This window comes from Chrysemys picta, chromosome 5 (assembly GCF_011386835.1).
Source record: "Chrysemys picta bellii isolate R12L10 chromosome 5, ASM1138683v2, whole genome shotgun sequence".
Classification (NCBI taxonomy): domain Eukaryota; kingdom Metazoa; phylum Chordata; order Testudines; family Emydidae; genus Chrysemys; species Chrysemys picta.
The window spans coordinates 59,014,218-59,034,451 of NC_088795.1; the positions used below are offsets into that span (position 1 = coordinate 59,014,218).

Below are 20,234 nucleotides of genomic sequence, written 5' to 3' on the forward strand. Positions count from 1 at the left end.
TCAGATTCTTAAACATTGGGTTGAATGCTGTAGCTATTGTTAGAAATCTCACATTGGTTTTGTCAATGAAAGTGTTCTTAAAACAAACAACATGTGCTGGGTCATTATCTGGGACTGTGTTGCGATGTGAGACTCTCTGGTGCGGCCCCTCCTGCTGGTGATCCTGGAGATAAGCTCGATTCCAGTCTGGAGCACTCTCTGCTGGCTGGTGGCTCACCTGCCACTGGCCCAGTCTCCCTCCTGGCCCCTGGTGGCCTTTACCTCGGGGTTCACCCACTGCAGTACCCCCACACTACTCTGGGTCTCCCCTCCCAGGGGAACCCCCAACCCTCTCACCCACCTTGCCTCAGTGGCTACTGCCAGTCATCATCTAGCCCCTGCTCACTGGGGCAAACTGCAGTCTGTCATGGCCACTCATCATTGGCAAGGGGGTTTGGCCAGCTGCCACTGCCTAACCCCAGACTGCACTTCTGCAGCCCCAGTACCTTCTTTACGCCTTGCACAAGGCCTGCAGCCTGGGGAGTTGCCAGGCTGGAGCTCCCAAGCTCCTCTTGCCTTTCCCCAGCACTGCTCTACCTCTGGTACCCTGCTCCCAGGCAGCTAGGTCCTTCTCCCTCCACTGCTAGAGAGAGACTGCCCCAGCTCCTGGCTCACAGCCCTTCTATAGGGCCAGCTGTCTCCTAATTGGGCGTGGCCCCTGCTGTGGCTGCCTTCCCAATCAGCCTACCCTATTGGCTCCCCGGGGCAGCCCTTTCCCAGGGGCAGCCCTTTCCCAGGGCTGTTTTAACCTCTTCAGGACCGGAGCGGGGTGACTGCCCTGCTACAGACTGCTATAACATGAAATATATGGCAGAATGCGGGTAAAACCGAGTAGGAGACCTACTATTCTCTCCCAAGGAGTTCAGTCAAAATTTAATTAATGTATTATTTTTTTAATGAGCGTCATCAGCATGGAAGCATGTCCTCTGGAATGGTGGCCAAAGCATGAAGGGGCATATGAATGTTTAGCATATCTGTCACGTAAATTCTGGCTACAAAAGTGCCATACGAATGCCTGTTCTCACTTTCAGGTGACATTGTAAATAAGAAGAGGGCAGTATTATCTCCTGTAAATGTGAACAAACTTGTTTGTCTTAGCGATTGGCTGAATAAGAAGTAAGACTGAGTGGACTTGTAGTTTCTAAAGTTTTACATTGTTTTGTTTTTGAGTGTAGTTATGTAACAATCTACATTTATAAGTTGCACTTTCACGATAAAGAGATTGCACTACAGTATTTGTATGATGTGAATTTAAAAAGATTTCTTTTATCATTTTTACAAAGCAAATATTTATAATAAAAATAATATAAAATGAGCATTTACACTTTGTATTCTGTGTTGTAATTTAAATCAATATATTTTAAAATGTAGAAGAACATCCAAATATATTTAATAAATTTCAATTGGTATTCTATTGTTTCAGTGTGATTAAAACTGCAATTAATAGTGGTTGAATTTTAAAATCACGATTAATTTTTTTGAGTTAATCGCATGAGTTAACTGCCCTAGTTTTAATCAAATCTCTGAACTTTTTTCACATCACTAGAAGTTCAGTTTACAAGGGACTGGTAGAGTGTTCTTGCAGGCCCTGCATTTTGAAATGAAAGGTAGTAGTTGTGGGCACCAAATGGAAGATCACTGTGCATAATGTGAGTGTTGGGGAGAGGCTTACTTTCACTTTTCAGCATAGATTCTGATTTGCTGAGTCATTCAGAAATTTGAGTGTCTTGGATAATGCAGGATGACTTAACAAGGAAGACAGTGTTCTTTTTACTCTTCTATAAGCTGATGACTGACAGTTGAAAAGTACAACCCTTCTGGTTGGCATCTCCAGTGACCCAGATCTATAATGCTCTTAAAATGCATGTTTTCTCCTTGGCTCCAGCAGATCCACTACATCCGCAGCTACTGGGGAGCACTGCACCATTTATTAAAAAAAAAAAAAAAAAAGCAAACTCCCAATTTGAAAAGGTTAATCAAATCTGTCAGAAGCATTCATTTAGGGGAAAAGAAGAATAAAGTACTTAACATTATGAGATTTTTAAGCATGGTCTCGGACTTTCCAATGCTCCCTTGTGTGTGTTTGGTTATTAATAGACATCAGGATTTGTGAAGTGTTTTTGAAACTCATCTCAGGCTGGTTAATTCAGCTAAAATGTTTAATTTTCTGTCTGACATTTAAAACTGTTTTTACAATCCAGGTGGTGAAAACCACAGCAGCAAACCGGTTTAGGTGATTGGTGTATCCAGCAGACGTGTGTGTCCAGCTGATGTTTTGTGTGTCTCTTCTGAAATTAGGTTCCATAAAACCCAGCATTGCTTTGTAAATTTCTGTAAATAAACAGGCTTTAACTTTGAGGCATAGTTTTGGAAACCCAATTAATCACCTAAATAGGTGTAGGTGTGTGTGTGTGTGTGTGTGTGTGTGTGTGTGTGTGTTTTTCAATGTGTTGAGACCAAATGACTACGGTCAAAGGGCCTGATTATGGCCCTGATTCAGCAAATCTCTTACGTGCATGCTTAACTCATTAATATCAGTGGGACTAGTCTCATGCTTAAAGTTAAGAATGCACTTAAGTGATTTGCTGGATCAGAGCCTATATTCTTGTGGGATTTAAAAAAATTTAATTTCCCTTTAATCATGTTAGCATGTTCAATTTTAAAAATATATATATTTCCACAAAGTTGATCATTTTATTCTAGTGAAATAAAAATAATAGAGCTTGTAAGAGGAATCCTTTAGACACTGCCTTCAGATATTTATATTTAAATATCTTTACTGCTTATGTAATAGGAAGATTTAGACTGTCTCTGCTAGAAAGTGAAACATGAGCATGATACTTAGTGTAAAGCCCATTTACAGCTATCATAGATGGGCTTGGAATTCTGAACACTCTTACTGAAGAGATTTTGAGCTGCATGGCAGTAATGTCAGCGTAGTTCTTCAACATTTCTAATGCAGCCCAGCCAAGTACTTGATATTACAGTGGAAAGTGAAGAATTTAATATATAGTGCACCAGCCAAATGTGGGACTGCTGGGTCCCATTTATATCAGGCTCTCTCCCATTGAGTTAATGAAGAGAACTTGAAATCAAGCAGAAGACCAAACAAAAATAATGGAGTCTCTCACTGTAGCATGGGGTTCGGGGACAAGAATGGCAATGAGCAAGCAAATATAAAGCAATATGTCAGTGACAGTGAGGATTTTGTCCTGGAACTGTCCTGGCTTAGAGCCTCAGTCTTTTGTCAGTTTTGTCCCATGAATCAAAATGGATTAGAGCTTAAGTGTGCAATAGGCTTTATTATTTTTTTGTAAAGTGGGAAAACCTAAAATAACACTATGGTGGCTATTTCACTGCCCCTTCTTAGTACCGCGCTTCCATATGCATATGTTCACTCATGGTGGTTATCTTGTCATCTTCTGTAGCAATGAAGACATTCTTGTAATACTCAGAAACTCCCTCATAGCCTTTAGCAAATGAGCCTTCTAAAGTGCCATGCTATGTATTATCTATTTCAATATTCTATTTCATACCTATCACACTATATATTCCAAAAGTTAAAATAGTCAAATACAAATAGTTGGCCACCAACTAGACCATGCTTTCCGTTGACTGTTAGGTGGGTAACCCTCACAGACATTAAAAATCTAGGTTGTACAGATACCTCTTCGCCTAAAAGCTGCTGAATTCAGACTGACTCATATCTGGAGGGAACAAATTCTAGAGATGAGGGCTCTTCATGGAGAACGCCTTGTTGCCCAACCTGGAGGTGCATTCCAGCCGTTTTCTAGTCTCTTCATGTAGAATATGAATAACACTCCAGATTCTCAGCTGCATAGTTAAGACCTTATCACTCATTTCTATTTAAGACAGCATCCAATTTACATGTCGTCTTCAAGCAACACCTTAAAGAAAAGTTGTTATATACATGTCTCACTGATACAGAATTGCAGTACTTTTCTCATAGCCTCTTCCAAGAAAATCTAAGCTTGGTTTTATGTTTTTTGGGTGAGGGCGGGGGGAGAGAAAAGAAAGAGTTTGGATTTTTTTGTCTCATCAGCAGGTATCTGTTGATCTTATTCCACATATTGTCTTGTTGGAGTGACTGACTGCATAAAAGACCTATATCCAGAATTAGATAATTACTCATAACTAGATATGGAAAAAGTTGGGGGCGGGCTAGGGGAGTAGGTAATTTCATTGCAGCTGTCTGGCCCTCTTGTAATTCTGTAAGCCTTATTTTGGGTTATCTCAATGGTCCTTGGCCAGATTTAAAATAGCTTTATGAAATACCACTGACTTTTTTCATCACTCCCGTCGTGTTCTGTCCTTGTATTGCTGTGGTAGTCATGCAGTTGACTGTTTGAAGGTGTATGGGGAACACTTGCGTCTTTGGAAAAGCCCTGAGCTTGTCTTCACAAAGATGCTTCCTTTCCTTTATAGAAATAATATAAATATTTAAACTCATTAAGAATCAGATTGGAGAATATCAAGACCTGTGTAGTCAACCTCAAAACAATATCAGCTTGTGGGAATCAAAGGGTTCCTCTTAGGTCTTTTGGAAACATTCACCATTTCACCATAATTTTTATGGCATAGCTGCTGCCAGGGAAGGGGAAAGGATGTCTTACATTTAAATGTTAAATTAAATGTTGTTCTTTGTACAGTATTTCCTATGAAATACTGTTAGCAGATTTATGATGACATTGTAATACAAATTATAAACTATAAAGATGCAAACCACATCCAATTCCACATGACTCACTTGTCTCCTGGCTACTGCAAATGGTTATTTTAAATTCCTAGAGCCACTTCTTATGGACTTACACAGTAGAACCATTCAATGTAATATAATATGTAGAATGTAATCAAATAATTTCACTAGCATTAATTTGCCACAGACTATAACTGTCAGTATTAACTCAACCGCAAATGTAGTCATAATGTAATTATATAGTATAATGGCTTACTAAATACTTTCTGTACAAGGTGATTTCCTTAGGGATGAACTTAAAGAAACCTTAGTGGTGCAGAAATAGCACTGTATGCTGTGGGTCCCATCTCTCTCCAATAAATAATATTTTACTTTTATAAGCTTAATTGTTTTGAGTCTTCAGTTAATTTAAAATTTCAGGTGATAAGCTTCCTGATGTGACCAAAACAGACAGGTTTTTGGGAAGCTGCTGTATTAGAAAAGAAATTAGTTCCTTTAAGTTAGTTTTAAAATGAGGTTTCCCATGCTTTGTACCCAGTACTAGTTTCTGTGGCATGAAGGTCTCTCTTGATATTAATGAATGACTGGGAATTGGGTTGATGACGAGAATGATTAGTCATGCCATACCCCTTAGGCTAAATTAATGTGTTCATTGCATCTTGTCACACTGAGCACCAAAATACATGCTTTAAATTCACAGGCAGATCTACTGTGAGTGTCCTTGTTGCAAGGCCATATATCAGAATGTCACCCAACTTCTCCAGCTTTGTCAAACAACCACTATAAAATAATGCCATATACAGAACAGCATGTTGGATGTTTGTGAAGCTGTGGAAAATTAATACTATTCCACAGAGGTTTTGGTTTTGCACATTTCTGCCCGAGGAAGCTAAAACGTTAGTTGGACAGGTTTGATTTTTAGAACAGCTTTTGTATTTTTTGTTTGTTTTTTGGCAGTGTAAGTGAGGCTTTGTAACACTATATTGACTAGTTTTGTAAATTGTGTATGTGTTGTAAAGCGTCTTCTGTGTGTCACTGAATGCTGTGTTACTTTGGTTTAGTGTTGATTTTGCTCTGGATGTTATGTGAAAACATGAATTGAGGATGCGACTTGAGGGAAGGCAGAGGTGAAGATTATTAAACTGCGCCAAAAAAAAGTGCTAACTGCCACTGTGTGCCTCAGTGGGACATAGCTGAGAATACCAGATTCAGGACAAACTGCTGAGAAATAAGGCAGACTCACCCCTAATCTGGTGGTTATTCTAAACTTCTGTCTTACTACACTGGTTAACAGCAAGTCAAAAATGCTGTTTCCTTAGGCATTCCAGCCCTTGCTTCACCACCCAGCCACTGGACTTTATGATGAGTAGTTATTGAGAACTAATTTAATCAATCAAAGGGTTCTTCTAATCTCAAAAGATCAGGTCAATATATAACTCACATCTTACTCAATCACTGTTGCCAGTCCTTTAATATCAAATATCTAAAGGTTTATTTATAAGAGAAAAGAAAGAGGAGAGAGTTAAAATGGTCGAAGAATTCATATACATACAATCATTACAAAGTTCTTGTATCAGGTTTGTAGCAGTGATGTTACAGACTGCTGGCTTGTAAAGTCTCTGGTGTCTTCCAGAAGATTGGAAAGTCCTCAGTCCATAGTCACTATATTCCTCTAGTGTAAATCCATAGTCCAGAGATTAGAGCATTGAAGAGGCAAAATGGAGATGTTGGCTCTTCTCCCATGTGGATGGAATTTTTACTGTCTCAAACAAAGTCCCCGGCTCAGTGTGTTGAAAAGTACAGGCACAAGATGGAGTGCAGGGTCACATGAGCAAGTCACATGCCATTACCCATATTCTGGCTAAAGCATTCACAGGAAGGCTCACCAGGCGTGGACGAGCTTCTTCTGTGGCTTACTGTGGTGTTTAATGGGCCATCAATTGAATAGTCCATTCACAATGATTTTACATTGTGGGTGTTACTCAGGAATATAGCACATATGTAGGATGCCAGCACTAGGGTGACCATGTGTCTGGTTTTCGACTGGAACACCCGGTCAAAAAGGGACCCTTGCAGCTCCTGTCAGCGCCGCTTGCTGGGCCGTTGACTGTCCTTGTTGGTGGCACCGCGCAGCAGGGCTTGCAGGCTCCCAGGAAGCAGCCAGCATGTCCCCCCTCCGGCTCCTATGTGTAGGGGCAGCAAGGGGACTCTGTATGCTGCTCCTGCCCCAAGTGCCGGGAGCTGCGGGGGCGGCACCTGCTGACAGGGCAGTGCACAGAGCCACCTGGCCACGCCTCTGTGTAGGAGCTGGATGGGGGACATGCCACTGTTTCCAAGAGCTGCTTGAGGTAAGCGCTGCCCGGAGCCTGCGCCCCTGATCTCCTCCTGGCCCCAACCCCTGCTCCAGCCCTGAACCCCATCCCGACCTACGAACCCCTCAATACCAGCCTAGAGCACCCTCCTGCACCCCAAACCCCTCATCTCCAGCCCCACCCCAGAACCTGCATCCCCAGTCAGAGCCCTCACAACCCCCCACACTCCAACCCTCAGCCTGGAGCCCCCTTCTGCACTCTGGAGCCCCCCAGCCCAGAGCCCTCTCCTGCACACTGAACCTGTTATTTCTGGCCCCACCCCGAACCCACACCCTCAGCCCAGAGCCCGTACCTCCTCCCACACCCCAACCCCCTGCCTCAGCCCAGAGTCCCCTGCCATAGTCCCCTTGGCTCCACTCACCCCCAGCCCGGAGCCCCTCCTGCACCCCAACCCCTTCATCCCTCGCCCCACGCCAGAGCTCTTACCCCCAGCCGGAGTCCTCACCCCCTCTCGCATGCCAACCCACTGCCTCAGCCTGGAGCACCCTCCTGCACTCTGAACTCCTCATTTCTGGCCCCACCCTGGAGCCCTCACCCCCTCCCCTGAGCCAGCCTGGTGAAAATGAGTGAGTGAGTGAAAGTGGGGAGAGCAAGCGACAGAGGGAGGGAATGGAGTGAGAAGGGGCAGGACATGGGCGGGGCCTCGGAGGAGGGGCGGAGAAGGGTGTGGGGCAAGGCTGTTCGGTTTTGTGCAAGTAGAACGTTGGCAACCCTAGCCAGCGTATAGCCAATATTTATAACTTAAGATAGAAAAATGATTCATGCATATAAACAGGATAATCATATTTAGGATATCCTAACTTTGCCATTGACACCTTACAGGATATAGTTTGCACAAAATGTGTTGCAATTGTTTAAATGGCAATATCAATTATATAAATGGTCATATCTCAATCATACAGCATCACACTAATGTACGGTACTTTTAACTAATAGCAGAAGTCATCGCTAGATACAGGAATGGAGCCTAGATTCTAAAGTGATGGATGTATTCACAATTTTTAAGAGACAAGATATTTCTACTCTTTTAGTTAGCAGCACAAGATTAAACTACTGCATGGTCACCCTAGAAAGTAGGGCCAAATTCTGCCTTTCAGTATGAATTCTTTGACAGTTGTTGCAGAAATTGGAGAGCAGAATAGAGTCCTCTGGGCTAAATCCTTCTCCTCAGAGCATGGTCCATGTGATTGTGCTGTGTAAGGAACAGGAAGTGGGGAGTTTGTGTGGGCTGGGAGTAGATGAAGATTCCTTCCCATTTCCAGACTGCAAAATGATAGTATATTCACTGTATTAACTAATATAGTTTGAGTTTCTGTGCCTGTTTTTTCCTTTATTACATAGGGAATGGCTGGTAGACTGGTGAGTCTGTTTGCAAGTCCAGTGCCCTGACTCCTCCCACATTTCACCTCCAAAATTTCCATGTGCATTGTGGTGCAGGGAGTGCTTATGGAGCTGTGCCTGCCAACTTAATTGGGGTACCTGGCTGCTGGAATTGTCCCTTAGCTCTTCACAGAATAGAAAAATAACTTTCTAATCTTTGGCAGTTTTTAGAAAATAATCTCTTTAACAAGACTGCCCGCTGTTCTATCATTTTGTTGGATAAAAAGAAATTCAAGGGATATTGCAAATGCTGGTCATCCTAAAACATAAATGTAGTTGTTCTGCTTTGTAAGTATATGCACATAGACTATGGCATACTATGGTATAAAGGAGGGGATGTGTCACTGAAAGATCCCATATAGGGTGACCGGACAGCAAATGTGAAAAATCGGGACGGGGGTGGGGGGTAATAGGCGCCTATATAAGAAAAAGACCCAAAAATCGGGACTGTCCCTATAAAACCGGGACATCTGGTCACCCTAATCCCATAACGGTGAGCAGGCAGGAGCCCCAGGCCCAACCCCTGCTCTGCCCCATGCCCTGCCCCCACTCCATCCTTTCCCCGAAGCCCTCACCCCTGTCCAGCCTCTTCCTGCCCCCGTCCCACCTCTTTCCCACCCTGTTCTGACCCTCCCCTGCCTCTTACTGCTCCCCTCTGCTCCTTCCCATACCCCCAGTGCCTCCTGCACACCGCTGAACAGCTGATCACGGCGGGTGGGAGGCACTGGGAGGGAGGGGAAGGAGCTGATTGGTGGGGGTCACCGGGTGGGAGATATTAGGAGGAAGGGGAAGGAACTGATCCACAGGGCTGCTGATGGGCGCTGAGCATCCACTATTTTTTTTTCCATGGGTGCTCCAGCCCCAGAGCACCCACGGAGTCGGTGCCTATGATTGAGGCAGAAAGATTTTATGGGGAGGGAGCGCCATGTGCATCATGAAGCCTACCATAAATACAGAGAGCTTGGATAAGCATTTTGAGAGAGACCCTCAGTTGGTGTCAGTTGTTGAAGCTCCATTGACTTTCATGCAGCTTTGTTAGTTTATACCAGATTATGATCTGTCCCCTAACTTTTGATAAATATGAATATTTATCTACCTTTCCAGGCTGGAGAATGGAGGTGGAGGGGAATCCTGTGTATATTAATCCAGAGTTTTTGTACAGTTATTTGAAGAGTTACAGCTCATCATCTGCTCCTGCAGCTTGGAGGAGCATAAAGCACTGTGGGAGCATTACAAACACTCCTATCCGTAGGTCTACTGGGCTATACAAAGCCCACAGGGGGGGATTCTCAGGACATAGTGTAGTGCTTATATGTCCCTTTCCTTCCTCATCAGTTTAGTGTCTGACCCCCTCACAGGCATTGAGGAATTATTTCCCTACCTCACCAGAACACTGCAAGGATTATTACCCCAATTTTACTGCTGAGGAATTAAGGCACAGAGGATCTGATCCATAGCCCATTAACTCCCATTGATTTCAGTGGGTGTTGGATTAGGCCTAAAGAGGTTATGACTTGCCCAAAGTCATGCATTAAGTGCGGCAGAGCTGGGGCTAACACCCTGAGTCCTAGTCTAGTGCCTTAATCACACACACCACCATCCTTCCTCTTGCCTTTCCGCTATTCTTGCCTACATCTTTCTATCCCAGCTCACTAGAGAGTAAGATTCTAGTACATTTCACTATCCTGCCTCTCACAAGGATGAAGCTGTCTAGAAATGTGGATTGGATGATGCACTATCTTCACCTATTATCACTTATTCAATGACATTTTAAAATCATAACCAAAAGAGAGAGTAGATATTTTTGCTGATGACTCAGACTTTGCAGTTGTACAAAGGTGGATCAACATTATTATCCCCGTTTTACGTTTGGAGAAGCCGTGGCACTGAGTCGTTAAGTCACTGACTGAATTACAATCTTCTGTTAATGTCATAAACAGGACACTTGGATTCAGTTCCTAACTCCTTTATAGCAACTAGATAATGCTGCTTTCGCTATGAATTAACTTCTGCTGTTTAAAAGTTGTCAATAGGAAGTGGTAACTATCCAGTTGCTGCTGACACTATCTGATAAGCAGCATTGTTTCTGCAGCTTCATAAAATTAAGTTGCACCATATCTAGTTACTGTACCTTTAGCTGTTTTGTCACTTTAGATGCCACTGGAAACTTGAGCACTCATTAGCATTATGTGAGACTTTAACAATATCTTTCTGCCAGTTCAGTTACTTCACTGACAGTAGTGTTAATGACTTAAAATATTCAGCAATGTAACGAGACAATGTTAGCTGAAATTGAAAATGCTGCACTTGCATTCCCGGGTGTTGTGCAAAGCCTTGTTTCAGCAGATATTGAGCTTAAGGGAGAGAAGCATTTTAATCCTTTTGTGGTGAATGGTGAGAACTGTATTAACCCATGAAATAAGCAAGGAAAAGGGCCACAGGGAACAGGTAGAAGTGTCTTGTAAAGGAGGAAGGAAGGTGCTTTTAAATACCTATTAATTTAATAGAGCACCCATATGTTTTGAACTGAAATGGGAAGCCTTGTAAAACTTAACATACTGGTACATAAATCATTTCACTGTTTGATTGCTTTCAATTGCACAAGTCCCTGCCTCCTTTTACAATAACACTGCATTGCTTTATATATCACTGTGTGTGATGTGAGGAAAGCACTTTTCTTAATTAGTTGTGAAGATCCTGTTAACATGTAGTACCTGTAAAATGGAATTACTGTGGGAAATGTCATCTTGTCTGAATTTCTCCTTAAAAAATGTTTACTCTCTTTATTTTTCTATATAATAGTTATTAAAATCTGCATTGTATACAGCTGTGATGTAGAACAGTTATTTGACTTCAGTTTCTCTTAGTTCTAAGCATTCACTTCAGTAACAGTATTAAAAAAAAACCCCACTTAGGGCTGACCCTAGCTATTCTGGGGCCCTACGCAGCCCCCTCCGCCCCATGGGGGGAGGGCAGGCTGGCTTGGGGGGCAGGGAGGAACCACCCCCCTGCACTCACTGGCGGCATGGCTGGGGCCGGGTTGCTGCACTTCCCGCCGCTGGTGAGTGCAGACCCAGCCTTGCTGCAGTCCTCAGGGGAGTGGGGGCAGGGCTGGGGGCTTTGGGGAAGCAGCAGGGCTGGGGCGGAGCAGGGGTGGGAAGAGGTGAGGCAGGGGCTGGAGCAGCACGTAGCTGTGCAGGGCACCAGGAAATTTGGTGCCCCAAATTTTCTGGTGCCCTATGCAGCTGCGTACTTTGTGTATGGGTAGGGACGGCCTTGCCCACACTAAATTTAAAGCTAATTTTAGTGCTTGTAGAGGTGCCAGACTGCTAGCCCTAGATATTGAAGTTCTCCTTTTAGACATAGAAATTAGTGGTGGCAATGCAAGCCTCCCTACACCACCCTCCCAGCATGCCACAGTGCTAATCTAAAGAGACTATGAATCAGGGTGAGAGGGAAGTTCTATTAATGAAACTACAAACAGTACCAGTTGTGATGGTGGATTTTAGGTTATGGACTGAGACCACTGACTCGTCGTGTATTGGCCTCTGAACTGTGTGTAGTAATGACTCTTGGCTACTACAGGTTTTGAATATGGCTTAGATGTAAATTTTTTTGTAGTCCTTACTGGTCCCTTGGTTTGGGGGAGGATGGAATTTACTTTCCCCACACTGACCCCATAAAGCCCAAGTATCACTTCAAGAAAGTAGAGAGAATGACATTTGCTGTGATAAATCCCAGTGAAATCAGTGGTGTGACTCCTCTCATAAACAGGGCCTCAGGACTGGGATCCCAGTCATTATGGACAGCCCTAGTGCAAGGTAACAATGTTGAATAAGTATAAAAAATTAATATGTATACAAATTAAATTGGGGAAAGATAACTCATTTTCTTATTATTCATTTTAGTAATGTTATTATCAGAAATAATGGATTTATGCATATTTCCATAGATTCCTCCACACTTTGGCTCTTCTTCCAATGTGAATGGTGTGCCTGAACTATTCCATTGCATAAGTCCTGAAGGTAAGCACTTAAACCACTGTTTGCTACTAACCTTCACAAAATCTTTGTTCACCTTTAAGTGACTTTGTTAGCTCAGTGATACTAGACAACTGCTAGCAATCCATCAGATTTTAATCTTAGATCCTTGACATACCTTACTAAGTACTTAATGTTGGATAAACTGTTACTGCACTTGCTATATCAAGTCTGTACTGTGAGAGAGATGAATTAGATTCTAAATAATATTTCCCTTTTACCAAATGGTAGCAGATTTTTAGACCTTACAGGTCAGTTTCCCATTGGAAGACAAATCAATGTCAGGCTATTATCACAGAATGTACCTACACCTTGTTTCCTTTAACAAAATGTCACAAAATGCATAAATCCCTCTTTCAGAACCGTGAGCTGAAGCCACCACTGTCCTCTTACAAAGAGGCAGCTGTCTTGAGCCTCTTTCTCTTCTGAGTTCCCCTGGAATCTCACTGCTGAAAACATTGGCTCAGCTCCCTGGAATTTACACCTGGGAAACCCTCTAACCCAATGCTAGGTCACATGGTCTTGCAATATGGCCTGGCCATTTACCTTTCTTTTATGCTGTTGTTATGCAACCAACACACAGGAATTTCGGAAAATGTTTCACTGTCCAGAACATGCTTAATCCACACAATCCCATTAACGACTGCCTGGATGCAGAGAGAGTTTCATCCTGAATGCTTAACCTCAACAACTCATCACATGCATGCCATAGCAATATCTTCATTAATACACTCCTCTTATAACTTGATTTAATATGTTACAAGCGGCAGCTCTGGTCTAAAATTTTTCTTTATGTATTGGCTTCAGGACTGAGGCCTCCATTACAAGAAGATTTCTTTGTTTCTAAAGATCTGACCTGAGGTATTCAGCCTGCCAGCATTCAAGGTTTTTCACCCAGTCCATCTTTATAGCATTATACTAGTCCATATTTATAATCATCTCCTTGCTCCCAAGCAACATTATCCCCAGCTGCAGCTTCACCAAGTCATTCTGGAGAAAGCTGTAGGATGCAAAATGAATAAAAAAAAACCCTGCTCTTCAGTCAAATCCCAATTGGGCACTTTAGAGTGATACAGTCAGCCCATTCGTGGAAATTATGAACATTGTGTCTATGGTGACCCCGCAAAAGTAAGATGTTTGCAGTTGGACTGGAACTGTTGTCTTCCTCATGGTAGCCATTTTGCTGCAAGTGGAGCCATCAGACCAGCCAGGCCTCCTATTCTAAACTTACCTTTTCAGTTCTGTAGGAGATCATCTTATGGATAAATCTCTGTGACCATTGTGGGAACTTTGTTAATCTTTTTGTTTTTCATTACAAAATAAACAATCTGTTGAGAATAGGGAGGCTAGTAAAGCATTCGTGATCTTGTTCCTACAAAAATACTTGCAAATTGATGTCTCTTAATGTGTGTGAAAGAGTGGTGGTAATCAGGGTGGTCAGGGTGGGAGAGCAAGACAAGAAACTTAATAAAGAACAGGTTTTAAGGCCATGATCTTTTTTGTCCCTACTTTACTTGACGTCTATTTCCAGTGTAGATAGAAGTGTTGCTATGATCTAAAACTAGTTCTTGTCTCCCTTTAATAAAGCGATTAAGTCTTTAAAATGGGATGACACTATGATACTATAGAATTAACTGGTTTTAAGGAAAGACACAATGTTATAAAAAAAACGTAACGATAGCAGTTATAAAATTTATCTGTAGTTTGGCACTATGACAAGAAATTTGGTACATAGAAGTTCAGTGCCAAATTTTCTAGACGAATGGGACCTGACTAGCTCTTTAATGAAACAAATCAAAGACGATGAGATCCATAGGCAATATTGTCAGTAAAATGTAATGTTTCTTGAATGTTTTTGGTTTAATTGTAATACACAAGCAAAGTGTAATTGCAGTCTTCAATATTTGGTTGGATATGTTGTTGCACCTTAGAGAAAGTGTTGCATAGGTGGTTTAGCCAAGAGACTTGTATGATAGCTGCAGTCTGTGCTAAGCAAGGAGTCAAGAGTTGTTACATTTTTATGCTATAAGAAGGGCCTCAAACAACATAAAATATGTTTCATTAGTGATCTGAAATTTTCCTCATTAGTTAAATGCATAAATAACTGTCTTTTTTCATTACCAAATTTTTACTGTTTTTCGTGAATTTGTAATTCCATTCCTTTTTTCCTTTTTTTGTGCTCAAGGAAAACGCCAATGAAAAATAAATTTTAAAAAGAAGGCCCTCTTAATAAAAAGCTAAATGTGTCAAGACATAGCTGGAGTTAAATATTTAACTAGAATTTCTGTCACATTTGGGATTTGTCAACATAGATTAATAATATATTAATGTTTTCCCTATATGTTAACAAGGACAAGAAGGTCACACAGCTCTGATTAAGCTTTACCAGTTCTTGTTGCTGTTTTGAAATAAAAACAAAGGGACAAATTGTACTGAACATAGTTTATTTTTACATTCCTATTTTGTATCTAGGAATATCTACACTATACTCTTGAACTCTGTGGGGATATGCCATATTGCTGATGTCTCTCTCCACCTTACATTATTGTCCTTGCTTTTTGTGCAGGTGTGAATGGAAACAAGTGCTCAGGGTCATCCACTATTCTTGAGAAATACAGAGTGGGAAAGGTGATTGGTGATGGCAATTTTGCTGTAGTAAAGGAGTGCGTAGAACGGTAAGCAAGGAAGTTGTTTAGCTATTTTTCAGTCCTATTTCTTTTATTCTGTTGATTTAATTAAACAGAATCCGGTGTGTATGTCTGAGACGGTGTGTGTATATACAGTATGTAGAAAACATACACACAGGTATACATAGTATAAATGTATGTCTATCAATAGTATGTATGACCAAACCAAAAAAAATCATAAAAAGTCATGATCGTGCAAAAATGAGAAATAAATATGGCTTATTCTTCTTCGAGTGATTGCTCATGTCCATTCAGTTTAGGTGTATGTGCTCACCACATATACCAGTGCCGGAAGTTTTTCCCTCAGCAGTATACATAGGGGACCGGCTCTGGCGCCCCCTGGAGTGGTGCGCGTATGCTGCGGCGTATAGGGCACCACCAGTCCCCTCCACTCTGTTCCTTCTTGCCACCAGTGACGGTGCATGGAACTCATGCTACTTCAACTAGAACTGTTGCTTTTCATTCGTTTGAACTCATTTGCCTCTTGCAGATATTACTGGGTATAGTTTCCCTCTAGTTTAGTTCAACCTATTTGTTAAGTTAGAGATTTAGTAGGTCCCTAAAGGGACTTTGTTTATAGTGCTTGGGTGAAGGTCACATTAGTGATAAGTGCAAAATCTGCAAGTCCTTCAAGCCCAGGACAAAGAAGGAGCATGACATTCATTTGAAGGCGCTTCTGATGGAGTCTGCCCTTACCCCGATGCTGGAGCAGCGCTCTGATTCAGCACCGAGCACTATGACCTTGGTGCACAGCGTCTCGCTGGTACCGTCTACGACCTGGCACTGGTCTCCTTCCTTGGCTCCAGCCAAGAAGCCCAGGATGATGGGGCAAGGAAGGTCTCCAGCTTCCCTCAAGGGAAAGGACGAGTCTGGGGTGGACCAAGGCCCTGTCTCTGGTGCCTCTTCACACCCTTGGGGATTCTGGGCCACAGCTCAGGTCGAGCGGTGTAGCCCAGCCTGCTCCCCGCTGGATAGCGGTGGAGGTCCTCGTCAGCTCCGGGTGCCATCCACACCAGAGGCCCTCAAAGCGGCGCAAGACATTATGTCGTTCCCGGTGCCAGGGTAAGCCGGCATTGGGACCACCACAGTCTCCACCTTTCTGGCACCGCTCTCTGTTGCGGGGGATGTTCCACCTACGGTCCCCCTCTCGCAGCCAACACACTTCTGACCGTGATAGGCAGAAGTTTTGCAGCCCATTCCAGTCTCTGGACCTCAGATAAGGGCAGAGAGGCTCGAGGCGCAGCTCATGGTGACTGGGCGCAGACCTTTGGAGGCATGCACCGCCCAGCAGGAGTTTTGGCCTCGGTGCCCGGAATCTCCGTGGCACCAGTGCTGCTCCAGGGACAGGTCGAGGGGCCGACAGTGCCAGTCCCCCAGGGTGGCGTCTCCACCTGCAGCTACTTCTTCATGATGCCAAGCCCACTCTAGTTTCCGATCCTGCTCCACGTTCCAGTACCGCTCATTAAACGTGAGGCATAGATTGCTGGCCCAGGGCCATCGCGGATCTGCCAAGCGCTGTTGGTCACTGAGGCCCTAAAAAGGGCACTCGGCAAGGTCAGCCAGATCCAACTCCAGGGGGGCAACTGGTACCGATCGGGACAGAGGCACCAATCAACCTCGTCTTGGTCGCAGAGAAGCAACTCTGGCTCAGATTCGGAGCAAGGTTCCATAGCAGCGGGACAGGCTCCGGCACCTAGGTGCAGACTACGTCGGCTGCATTGCAGCTAGGCCTGTGGCCTCAGACTCTGTGGCCAGCACAGTGGTACCCATAGAACCCATGGGGGTTCACTCAGCCCCCTCAGGCCACCTGCTCAGTGTCCAGAGCTTCAGAGAGACTAGCTACCTCCCCCACTCCAGCCCAAGAGGCCTCGACTGCAGGCACCCCGCAGGCACAGGAGGAAGTAGGCAAGCAAGCCGCTGGACCGCCTATGGTTGTGGAGGACCCCTTGGAACCAGCTTCCTCCTCCTCATCACCAGACAAGGCCATAGTGGGGCTCCCTCCACCAGTGCCCCAGGATGATCCTAAAGCGCATCAGGAGCTGTTAAAGAGGGTTGCTGCCAACTTGGGCCTCCAGGTGGAGGAGTTAGAGGAACTCACAGATTCCCTCCTTAATGTTCTCTGCCACGAGTATACCCACCCAGCTCCCAATTCCCTAGTGGTAGAGGTGGTCAACCATAGGGAGAGACAGGGTCAGACGGGGGCTACCCCTAAGAATAAAGACTCAAGGAGACTGGACTTGTTTGGGCGTAAAGTTTATTCGTCCTCCAGTCTATAGTTGCGGGTGGCCAACCATCAGGCCTTACTAGGCCTCTATGATTTTAATATGTGACATGCCATAACCAAGCTCAAGAGCGCCCTTCCTGAGGCTTGTAGGAAGGCGTTCCAAGCGATCCTGGATGAGGGCTCAACTGCAGCCAGAGCAGCTCTCCAGGTGGCACTGGACACGGCGCACACCGCTGCCTGTACCAGGGCATCGGCCATCTTGTTGCGTAGGTGGCTGCTCCTCTCTGGTCTTTCCTCAGAGGCTCAGCAGTCAATGTAAGACCTCCCTTTCGATGGGCACGCCCTGTTCGCAGAACAGATGGACATTAAGCTTCGTGGTCTGAAAGATTCCCTCACAAGCCTGAAAACACTGGGCCTGTACGTCCCTCCGGCCCTGCCTGTAAGCAGTTTAAGCTGCAGCAGCCTCAGAGCTAGGGGAACCACCCTCGCCAGGAGCCTCCCCACAAAAGATCCAGGGGCTACAAGAAGCACCCTGGCCACCAACCCCCATCTACATCTCAGACGGGCTCAACACGCTGTAAGCAGACAGGCTAGCGCTTGTTTTGAGGGTATGCCAGAGGGCGACCTACCGGACTGTTCCCCAGATCCTTCCTCCCCTCTGTTTGCCAACCACCTTTCTTCCTTCCTCTATAACATCAGACCGATGGGTCCTCAATACGGTGGCGCAGGGTTACTGTCTTCAGTTACTTTCTACCCACCCTCCCTCCCCATTCCTCTTCAGGCACCCCTCCCATGAGACTCTTCTCATACAGAAGGTAGAGGGTCAACTACAGCTGGGCACGGTGGAGGTAGTTCCTGTGGAGTACAAGAACAAGCAGATATGCCAAATCTGTGGAAAAACTGCAGAAATTAGGTTTGTTTTTGACATAATTGGCTTGTGGGTTGCTTGTTGGCTAGTTTTTGCCTTTTTTGTAATCGGCTCCAGGCAAGCAGAGGCAAGGGTGGGGGAGACAGTCACTGTGCACAGCAGAACTACCGCAGTCCCAGACTGCATGCTGTGAGAGGATCTAGTCACATAGAGTTTTGGGGTTCTTGGGGATTGGCTGCTTTTGGCCTTGTTTTGAAAGGAATTAGCCGGATCGGCTTATTGTGAAAGTCAGGGTGCTTATTTGCCACTGTGGGAACAAGGGGTTCTATTCTCAATACTTCTTTAATCCTCAAAGCCAAGGGATGTCTGCGGCCCATACTAGACCTGCGGAGCTTGAACCGCTACTTAGCGAAACTGAAGTTCCGCATGGTATCCCTGGCTTCCATCATCCCCTCCTTAGATCCGGGAGACTGGTATGCTGCCCTTGATCTGAAAGATGCATACTTCCACATCACCATCTTCGAGGGACACAGACGCTTCCTCTGGTTAACAGTAGGTCCTGACCACTATCAGTTCACAGTCCTCCCATTTGGCCAAGTGCATGTCTGTGATGGTGGCTTACCTCAGATGTCGGGGTATCCAGGATCTATCTGTACCTCAACGACTGGCTCGTCAAGGGCAACTCCAGGTCCAAGGGGACATCGCAGTGCTGCTAGGCACGTGCCGACACCTAATGACAAAAAAATCCACGTTCGTTCCAGTACAGAGGATAGAGTTCATCAGAGCGGTGCTCGACTCAACCTGCGTCAGGGCGTTCCTGCTGCTGGAGAGGTGCAGGGCACTAACAGACCTCATTGTGGAAGTCCCCGCGTTTCCCCTGACCATGGCCAGGGTTTGCCTACGCATACTAGGTCACACAGTAGCGTGTACGTATGTGATGCGCCACGCCAGACTCAGAATGTGACCCCTGTAGCAATGGCTAGCGACTGTCTACTCCCAGTCCAGGGACCACCTGGAAAAGGTTATCACCATCCCCGTGACGGTACTTATCTTGCTGCCATGGTGGACCGACCTTGGGAAAGTCCTGGAAAGAGTTCCCTTTGTCAGCACTCCTCACTCAGTTGAGTTGGTTTCGAATGCCTCGGACCTCAGATGGGGGACGCACCTCAACGCACCTCAACGCCCTCCAGACCCAACGTATGTGGCCCCCAGAGGAGTCGATGCTACACATAAACATCAAAGAGCTCAGGGCGGTGTGCAGAGCATGTGTGGGCTTCCTACCTCACCTGTCGGGCAGAGTGGTCAGAGTCCTCACGGACAGCACAGCCTCGAAGTTCTACATCAACAGACAAGGCAGAGCATGATCCTCGGCCCTTTGCCAGGAGGCACTCGTCTCTGGGACTCCTGCATCAACCATGGAATCCATCTAGAAGCGTGTCACCCTCCGGGTGCCAGGAACACGCTAGCAGATCAGCTAAGCAGGGACTTCTCCTCTCACCATGAGTGGGTGCTCCACCCAGAGGTAGCCGGCATGATCTTCCTGAGGTGAGGAACTCCCCAAGTGGATTTATTCGCCACCAGGCAGAACCAGGAGGTGCCACAGGTTTTGCTTCAGACGGGGTCTGGGCAAGGGCTCCCTCTCTGACGCCTTCCTCCTGCCATGGGCAGGAAGCCTGATGTATGTATTCCCTCCAATTCTGCTCATCAGCAAAGTCCTAGCGAAAATCAAGAGAGACAAGGCTCAGGTTATCGTGCTCAGCCCGGCGTGGCCTCGCCAGTGTTGGTTCGGGACACTATCAAGCTTGTCTGCAATCCCTCCCTGGCCCCTGCTGAACCGACCAGACCTGCTGTCACAGGATCACGGCTGACTCTTGCACCTCAAACTTGCGTCCCTCCACCTCACAGCA

General features: G+C 45.1%; 1 protein-coding gene across 5 annotated transcripts in view; it reads left to right on the forward strand.

Annotated features, from left to right (window-relative positions):
- The window catches only part of DCLK2 (doublecortin like kinase 2), a 153,967-nt gene that overhangs the window by 88,197 nt on the left and 45,536 nt on the right, over positions 1–20,234 (forward strand). For all 5 annotated transcript variants that reach the window (XR_006174410.2, XR_006174411.2, XM_008166098.4 and 2 more), the window contains 2 exons: positions 12,461–12,533; positions 15,115–15,223. Coding sequence is in view for 3 of the 5 variants with exons in the window: in XM_008166098.4 (XP_008164320.1) it covers positions 12,461–12,533; positions 15,115–15,223 (182 nt within the window). In the remaining 2 variants the exon portion in view is untranslated. The remainder of the gene's footprint in view (positions 1–12,460; positions 12,534–15,114; positions 15,224–20,234) is intronic.